Source organism: Tetrao urogallus (assembly GCF_951394365.1).
Source record: "Tetrao urogallus genome assembly, chromosome: 3".
In the NCBI taxonomy this organism is placed as follows: domain Eukaryota; kingdom Metazoa; phylum Chordata; class Aves; order Galliformes; family Phasianidae; genus Tetrao; species Tetrao urogallus.
In genome coordinates, this window is record NC_136815.1 from 6978054 (window position 1) to 6987970 (window position 9917).

Here is a 9917-nt window from a genome sequence, read left to right on the forward strand (position 1 = left end):
TATTAGTAAACAAATGTGTCGTTAATTTGCTTGTCTTTAGACTTGAAATATGTTTTGAGTATTTTTATTAGCACAGAAGTTATTGTTCTGATATGAGAAACTCATCAGCAGATGATTATGTAAAGCTTTAAATCTTGTCCTCAGTATTATTTATCCTGTATGAGTAAGTTACTGAAATCCCTTTTTATTCAAAGCAAATCCTGCCTGCCTTGTACACAGAAAACTGCTTGAGCAGAGCAGTACTCTTTGTTCTCTCTAACAAAACCAAATCACTTCCCACTCCAAAATCCAACTAACCTATTCCCAAAATATTTTCACCTCTTCAAATCCCTGTACTTTTCCTTAATTCCTAATTCTCCATGACAGTTATACCTGAATGACCACTGCAAACAGAATGTTTTTCTGCAGTCTTTGTTATGGTACAGAGGCATGTAAAAGATTTACTTGAAGATTCAGAGCTTCACTTCCTAAGTAATACACAGCCATTTGACTCATGATCTTTTTACTGCTTTCTCACTTAGTGGCCCATCTTTCATTAGCTGTTAAGATTTTGATTTCTACTTTTGATCAGACCATGAAGATTTAATTATTCAATACTTTTTCTAAATAACTTTCTTAATGCCTTCCATATTATGTCCAGGAAAGTCAGTGGTACCCTGGGGTGCGTTGAAAGAGCATGGCCAGCAGGTTGAGATTCTCTTCCCTCTGTACTCTGCCCTGGTGAGGCCACATCTAGAGTATTGTGTCCAGTTCTGGGCTCCACCATTAACGAAAGATAGGGAATTTCTTCAGAGAGTATAGCAGAGTGCCAAAAAGATGGTTAGGGACCTGGAGCATCTCTTTTTGAGGATAGGCTGAGAGACCCGGGCTGTTCAGTGTGGAGAAGGCTGAGGAGATCTTATCAATGCATATAAGTATTGAAAGGAGGGAAGTCAGGTGGATGGAGCCAGGATCTTTTTGGTGGCTACCAAACTGGAACTCAGGAAGTTTCAGCTGAACATGACAAATAACCTCTTTACTTTGAGAGTTGTTACAGAGCACTGGAACAGGCTGCACAGAGAAGCTGTAGAGTCTCCTTCTCTGGAGTGGTTCTAAACATACCTGGATGCTTTCCTTTGCAACATACTGTAGGGAACCTCCTTCAGCGGGTGGTTGGGTTGAATGACTTGCAGAGGTCTCTTCCAACCTCTACAATTCTGTGGCTGTCCTTAGTTATGTGGATTCTTAACGAAGAGCAACTTGTACCTCATTGTCTTCAAAAGTACAACACCACCAGTTATCTATGGTTAGGCTGTTGGTGTGTTGACATTGCTGCCTGTTACGTGAAGGTAGAATCATGGAATCACCAAGGTTGGAAAGACCTCCAAGATCATCCAGTCCAACTGTGCACCTATCACCAATTTTTCCCAGTAAGCCACCCCCCCTCGGGGACACATCAACACGTTTCTTGAACCACTCCAGGGAAAGTGACTCCACCACCTCCCTGGGAGCCTGTTCCAGCACCTGACAACTCTTTCAGAGAATTTTTCCTAATGTCCAGTCTTGAGGGTACCAAGACTGTCACATTTATATTGTGCTTATCCATCTCCTTTTGTCTGCTTACTGTTTCATGTTTTATGTTGAAATTATGAGACCTTTGGATGTGAAATACTTTTTGCACTTAGAATACCTGATAGAGTTCAGATCCTGGTCCAACTCACTATACTAATACTAACAATGAAGAGCAGCTATTGGCTCACTTTTTCTTTTTCTCCCATTCAAAAACAACAGACAAGAGTGATCTTAGTACCTCTGCAGCTTGGAATTCAGCTCTGTTCCTGAAAAGCACAGTAGTATGTTTTCAGCCTGGACTTCTAAATTCCTTGATCTCAAGAGCAAGTATATGAATTGTTTCACTAGCCAGACATATCTTTATCAAGCTTAGGAAAACACTGTTTTTTCATGCATTTCGTACTTTGTTTCAGTTCCTTTCATCATTTCATTCTGTGATCTCTTCTGGCTGTGGTAAAATCCTACCATGGCAACAGCCACATTTTTTCAAAGTGACAGCAGAAGTAATGTATAGCAAGGATTACATATCAGCTTGCAGATGATCACAGGACAGAATGTTATAGCATAACACATCTTCAAAAATAAGCATCTAATAGTATTACTGTGGCTGTCATGTCAACAGGTACTGCATGTCACACTTCACAAACATTCATATTTTAATCTGGCTATGATTTGTACCTACTTGATCCTTGTTACACTGTTCTTCCTGAACTTTTGTTAATACATAGAGTTATATATGTGTTGATTACCAAGACTGATGTTCCTTTAGCACGTGGAGCAATTTATTCTTTATCTCGGGGATGCCAGCAAATAAAAGTGTTATTATGGGCAGATGTCCCCATTTTCTTAGGTTCTGTGAAGTTCTTGTCATCTGCATAACATATGAATAAAATCTCTTGTCAACATCAATGCTCTCTGTTAGAACTCTTGAAATTGTGGAGTGTTGCCTTATTTCTTCAGAGGAAAATCTGGTGATAATGCATTCTGCTAGACAAGAGATGTTGCCAATCACAGTCTCTTTGTCAGAATTTGTTTGACCAGCCAATGGATGAAGCTTCTTAAAAATCTACTTCACCAGTATGAAGATTTATTTGCCACTTTGCATTTTTAATTTTATGCATCTTGAGTCTTGTATGTTGAATTTTCCTGTTATTCTGAAATGAGTGTTCACCAGATTGTCTTTGTTTTCTAGCTCTCTATAGAGATTCTATATAGACGATCAAATTACACCGTTTTTCTGTGCATGTGTGTGTTTCACACAACGTGTCTGTGTGTAAACCAGAACAGAGAGAGTTCAGATTATTCAAATGGCACTGAACGAAATGGTAGAGGTAGTCCAGCAGGCAGCAGCATAAGCCAGGTGCTCTCTATGATCTAGAATGCTTGTATTCACTTTTTGTTTTCAGATTTTCAGTTCATAACTTGTACGTTTGCTTACTGTGGTTTCTTACAATATAAATAGAGTCATCTGTAACCTAGTGTAAGATTCTGAATTCCTGCAGTGTCTGTTTAACTTTTCTTCTTCATGGTAACCTGAAAGGCAGCATTCAGTCTGAAATCAAGATTCTGCAGAGGATTTTGAATCTAGCTCAGCAAGGCTGTTTTAAATATGAAAATCTGGAATTCCTACTGACTGCAAAGAAAAATGTAAATACTCGTTATTTCTATGAGCTATAAAATAAGAAAGCAGCTTTAGCAGTTTATGTATTTCCTTTTTTCCCCTTTTTTACGGTATGGAAGAAGTTTATTTTGGCATATTAATGGCTTGAGTTAATATATCTTAAAATATAAATTTCTTGATTTGTTTTATAGGAAGAAGTTCCTCTAGATGTATTCATTTTTTTGTCATTTAGATAGTCCTCAGATATTTGCATTTAGAACTTGAGATAATTTAGAAATCTTGATCTTTTTATAAAGACATGGGGGCAGAGGATCCATCAGCTTCTGTGAGGAAGCACTTTAAGCCAGTGAAGAATATTTATGCAAGTACTGAATTGATTTAGTATACCAGCTGTGTGTGGCTTCAGATCCTTTCTGCCATTCTCTAGTGCAGTATATGCAGTCAGATGCTTATCATCTGGCTCTTGAACAGAAAAGAGGTCGTGGATGCTACTCTCCCAGAGATTTCAGTTGCCAATAAAAAGAATGGAGTGTAGTAACTTCATTCATTCTTATGGCAGCTGTCCCACTGTTTCATTGGTTTGAGAGATATAAATTAGCATTTTGAGATTATTCCCTGTAGAACTACCTAACAGGAACCAAGCAGAAGCATGTAAACATTGAACTGATTTAAAATGTAAATATCCAAAATAAAGTGGTAATTTGTCAAACTAAAAGGATTACAGATAACTGTCCAAAAAAGATACTGGAAGCTAGAAACACAAAAAATAAGGACATTAGTCTTCTTTACCTTGCTTGACAAGGGCACAAATCCGTATTGATAAAGGTAGATGGGGAGGTTAAATGAAATTTCTTTATTGGCCATTTTAATTTCAAAACGAGTATTAGATTGTTGTTACTTAATTGAATGAGATTCTAGTTTCATTTCATTTTCATGTCAACTGTGCTTTGTCTTCCTTTGTTCATTATTTGTGTACACTCACAGAACTATTTTTAAAATTATTTATAGTTCTGATTGAGAGTGACTAAATTGAGACCATACAAGATCTTTTTCAGACTGTGTTGTGCATTCTTGCAGCTCTTAGCAAAGTAGTGTAATTTTTCTGGCCTGAGGCGTATCGTCAGAGGATTATGTATCATGCACTAATACCAGAGAAGTTACTGTGCACTACATAATTAAAAAGCCAACTTTTAGACACCTCGATCTGTACGTTTTTGAAGATCAATAGCGTCAAGGACTCTATCTGTAGGCTGACATAAGAACAAGATATGAGATTTTAATTTCCTGACATTTTTAACTGCAGCTTTCCATCCAGCTCCATTGGCGATTAGACTTTGGTCCACCTGTTCTGCTCTTAGATCAGATGTTGTAGATGTTGTGTGGAGCCTTACATTTCAAGCAGGAGCCACCTCTGGAGCAGGTAGCCTCAGGAAAGGGAATGAAACAGTTACAAAAAGGGAGTGCTGTCTGAATTCACAAAATTTTCAGTGTTTAAGCAGCAGCTAGAGTGGTTGTTTTTGTTGAAAAAGGTATATAGGAGTATCAGGAGAAGGAAAGTGTTATGTTTCTTTTCATGGTTTAGTTTGTTGCATTTTGAACAGGAGCTCAAAATGTAAAAGGTAACTTTAGGGATATCCATTTTTTGTGACACCATAAATTTGTTTTTCTGGAGGTGGGTGCAAATTTTCTTACGTCAAGACAAAGCATTCTACATCACACAACTTTGTTAGACATGGAATCTTAACGACTGCTGGAGCTGTTTAAAATAAATTGCAATTAAAAGGTTCAGGTATGCTTGGTAAAAGATGCAGAACATGGAATGGACTTTATCCTTATCGCATATCTTTATCCCTATAATCTGAATGCTGTGCAATAAAGCCAGAGTCAGCATCAGTAGCTAAAATTGTGCTGTTGAGGTAAGGTAAATGGCATTGGTAAGATTCTCTTTAGAAGTTTGATCTTCTACCAGTTAAGATCCACTTATATTTCATCAGTACCACAGATGTACTTGGACCTCTGAATAATTTAACACTTGAACGTATTTGTTATTGTTTGAGAAAAAGCCTTGTAAAGCTTGATGAATTGAGTGAAAGTTCAAAGTGATATGAAGTCCTGCAGGGTCTATTTGTGTCTGAAATCTTCCTGATCTGTCAGATACTTAAAACATGGAAGAAAAAAAACTGCAGAAAAGTCAATATACGAAAATGGGAATGGTTGCTTGGGGGAGTGTAACATGTAAATAAATAACTAAAAATCTAAAAAGGAGAACCAAGAAATGGGCATACAGAATTTCTTCTTGCCAGTCTCTAAGGAGTCTGGCACATGCTTAAACACTTCACTGCTGTTCTCCCTGCTCTTCCCACTCTCCTCCTAAGCACCAATACTGAACTTCCGTAGAATTCCTTGGAGTCTATTGTTCTAATACTACTGCTTAGAAATCAGTGTTGTACAAAGGAGAAGTGGAGAACTTTTGAATAGTTTCTAATTTAAAAAAAAATAATGCATGTTACAGATGTAAGTATACGTAATTTAGAGAACTCCACAAAGAGTGGAATCTATCACACTTACTTTTTAAAATCTCTTATGACTTCGTTACTGCTAGGAGCACAATATACACTGCTCTGAGATACAAGGGTTACACTGAAATCTAGTAAACTGATCTAGTAAACTGACTGATCCTGTGTTCTCTTCATATTTCACTTTGTGTGACTGTTAGAAATGCCATCAAGTTTTGCTTTCTGCCAAAGTATGTAGGTGAGCCACAGTTCCATGTTCGTGCTCTGTTGTTAGTGATATGTATATATATAGTTTATGACTTATATATATAAGTTGGTGATTTATAGATCCATTTGATGATGTGAAAAAGGTATTTCTGTAGAGATTGCTCCTAGAGATTCAGTCAGTTACTTTCTTGCAGTGACAAACATCATTTATCTCTGGAAGTTCATTTTATAAAGCATTTTATAAGCCTAAATGAAAAAGAAATAAGCCTTAGCAAGAACTACCCATTTTCCAAATAGGAAAGAAAGAGAAGATCTAATTAACTGCATGTTGCAGATACAAGTGGATTGGCATTTATATTCCAGCAAATAAAACAGCCCTCGTCAGTGAACAAGGGGAGTGTGTTATGCTGAAAACACCTAACAGATGCCTTTGCATGTATTTTGTGCATGTAAAAATTGCTATCCCATTCTGTCCCCAAAATAATGTTATAATTAGTATGTGTTAGAATCAATTTCCTCCTCATAACTTAGAATGCAATGTGTTGTTACTCACCTGGAACACTACGCATTGATGGGCTGTATGAATCTAGTGAAGAGCTAGATTTTGATCTTGAATTCTACTGAGTACTGTAGTCTCAGTATAATTTACAAATAGTGGAGTTCTTTTAAATTTAATACCAGAATCTGATGCACATCTTCCTTTTTTGTCAAAAAGTAGAATGCTTATTAAAAGCAATTTTCAGTTGCTACTATCAGTATTCTTTCAATAATGTAAAAATTGCTGCCTCATAAACAGGTGTAACGGGTGCATTTCAGTGAATCTTAAATTTCACAGTTTTCTAATTAATTAGTCCATTATGTTTTGGTTGCAATGACTGTTCTTGAAGTTTAGAATGACTTTGTTTGTTTGTTTGTTTACTTATTTTACCTCAATGAGCAACAATCTATTGGTTTAAAAAAAAAAAAAAAAAAAGAGTGAGAATTGTTCTGTGGTGTGTTGGTGCCCATAGCAGGGGGGTTGGGTCCAGGATGATCTTTTAAGATCCCTATCAACCCAAGCCATTCTGTGATGACTGTATACGTCTTTTAATGTGGTTTTGGATGGATTCTCATGTCACAGGTAGTGGAGGAGCTGTTTACTTTTTTGGTTTATTTAAATAAAGGCAGTTTTGAGTGAATTACAGGTGAGAGATTAAAACTGTTTCAAGAGACATGGGTTCCTATAACTTTGTAGTTCTCCATGCGTGTAACTGCAATGATGGTTTACTGCTTTCAGCATTTTGTCTGTCTAAACACTTATTAAAATTAATTGATACAAATTTTGTGTAAAGCTTTCAAAAGTTTCTGATTTCTGTGTTGTATTTGCATTAATCATCACAGTAGCAATTATTTATTGGAAAGGTGAAACTTCTGTAAACACTTCAATTTCTTCCTAGGTAAAAGAAGAGGAGCAATCAGCCAATCACACTTTGATGATTCAGGAGACTCTACAGCAGGCCTCAGTGGAGCTGTCTGAACAGCATCACCTGGTAGTCTCATCAGATGAAGTGGAGGGAATTGAGACAGTGACTGTCTACACACAGGGTGGAGAAGCTTCAGAATTCATAGTTTATGTTCAGGAAGCGATGCAGTCTGTAGAAGAACAGACTGTGGAACAATCTGTGCAGGAGCTCTAAAGAATGGTATTTAAATGGGATGGCTACTTATTTGCCAAAGCCAAAACTTGTAATTCTTTTCCTAACACAACAAAAACAAGCAAGCAGACAGATTTTTAATTGATTTATGAGGTAAAACCTTTTTACAGATATGGCTGGTTGGACTGTGTCAGTAACTTTCAGTACAAAACTACCTTGGACTTTCTTTTTCCTGAAAGAAGTTCCTATTGTGAGGAAAAAAATTATTCTTCTCCATCTAAGACCTCATATCATTACTTCAAAATCTTCAAAATATTGTTTTCTCAAATTTATTATATACCACAATAAAAAAAACATCCATCAAAGCAGCAGATTGTCTAGAAAAGTCCCTCCGTCCCTCCTTAAGTTCGTGCTTGACTTCAATGGAAACAGGGCTTTTTGGTGGGGGTTTTTTTTGTTTGTTTTTGTTTTGTTTTAGGAAGAATTAGTAGGACTTCTTATTTATGAATATATGCTTAGAATGTGTGTGCAGATTTGTAGACCTCACTCATTCAAAGACTCAAGATTTAGAAATATACCAGAGGTAGATTTTAATTTCTATTTGTGAGTTGATTGTTAGGGAGATATTTAAAGCCATATATGATAATTCTAGGTGCCAATTATTTTTTAGATACTTGGATAATGATAACTCTTTCCATCCCACTGAATAAAGAACTGTTCAGTACTACATGATGAAACCAAATGTTTGTCAACGCAATGTATTCTGGTTTAAAAAAAACCATCCAAATTATTTGTAAATGCTATAAAATATGTCTGTTCATATGTTTTAAAAAGATGTTTGTAAATATGGCTGTGTGAAAGAACTTGTACAAAAAATAAGTAAATACTGGCAAAAATTTAGATATTCTTAATTATAAGTGTACATAGTTCCAGACTTTTCTTTGTGAATTCGAATTGTTTGATTCAATATTTTTAAACTTGAGTTATAAAAGTTACTAATTAATAATAAAATCGTCATGTTTTCATTTAATGCACTAATTACTTAAGTGTTTAATTCCTTTTCACAGCTAATTAAAGAATGCTTTTTTTTTTTTTTTTTTTCGTATGATTCTGGAAAAGAAAGAGAAATTATATTGCAGATATTCCGTGGTTCAAAGAAATGTTTTGAACTCTTAGTGAACAGAGAATTTGGTATGGAAGGGACCTTTTTGGTTCTGTACTTAACTGCAGAATCAGGATTTGATTTTTGGATTGAACTCCTCCTGCTTGCCTGCAGAAGAGGTTTATAATTTGCTGCACCACTTGTTGAAGCTTCAGCGAGTTTAATGAAGATATGAAAACTGACCCAGTGAGTAAATTTAAGTACTCAGCTCTTCTGAAAATCAATTTCTTAGAATAAAAGCACATTGAAAACTCAAGATTGACCAATTCAGGAGAACGTCTTTCAAATTTACATCATTCATGAAAGGGGAGGCGGTCTATCAAAGCCTTATGCTTCAAAAGCTGTAAAGCCCTACTTAAATGTCAAGTCTTATTTCTGTAAGAACAGTGGGGTTCGACTGAGGACAATGCAACTAGTAATGAATTGAAAAGAATGTTGACTTTTGTTTTGCAGTTCTTTTCATCTGAAAATAATGATTGCTATCAGAGTGCACACAGTGAAGCAGAGTAGAACAGATGCTGTACACAAAATCACAGTGATTGTTTTTATTTTATGTTTATTTTGTGGATGCCACATTGCAGTTCCTGCTTTTTGGAGATATGTTTGAGCTGCATCTGAAATGTTAAATGGGGAAGGATGTGAGTTCATTTGCAGAACTTATCACCGCTAAAAATGTGCTTTCTTTAGGTCATGCTAATACTACAGTCTTTGCTCATAACTTGACAAACTGCAGATGTTCCTTTCCCTTTTATAATCTGATCACAATGAGGTTACTGAGTTGTACTGTACTTAACAGCTTCTCAGTTTCCAGCTTTCACATCGTTAGCAGACATCATTTCCATCAATAGTGCTATTCTATTTGTCCTTTTTTTTCCTCCTTGTAATGAGAACTTTTCATCTCTTAAGACTTTTTCACATGCACTTAGTCGTAACTATACTTTGGCACATCCTGAGAGCATCAAACTTATGCCATTAATATGTAGCATCATATTCATCTCTGATTTAATTCGTAACATGCAGGTAATTAGATGTGTGATCTTTCATGCATCCCTGTTCTCAATTTACCTGTGCTGGGCTTTAGTGATTACAAGCGGTACCACACATTTCAAAGGACAGTTGAAGTTACAGAGCCATTGTTGTACCCAACAAAATCCTCTGTTCAAGTTTTTTGTGTTCTCCACAGTTGACATGGATGAGGCATGAGGCAACACGCGTTCCTCTATTGC

At 36.1% G+C, this 9917-nt stretch overlaps 1 protein-coding gene across 1 annotated transcript in view; it reads left to right on the forward strand.

The window, feature by feature from the left end:
* ZFAT (zinc finger and AT-hook domain containing) overlaps positions 1-7571 on the forward strand; it is a gene marked incomplete at its 3' end in the record, with an annotated part of 70672 nt that extends 63101 nt beyond the window's left edge. The window contains exon 15 of the mRNA XM_079533488.1: positions 7332-7571. Within this exon, the coding sequence (XP_079389614.1) occupies positions 7332-7571 (240 nt within the window). The remainder of the gene's footprint in view (positions 1-7331) is intronic.
* Between the last annotated feature and the right edge of the window lie 2346 nt (positions 7572-9917).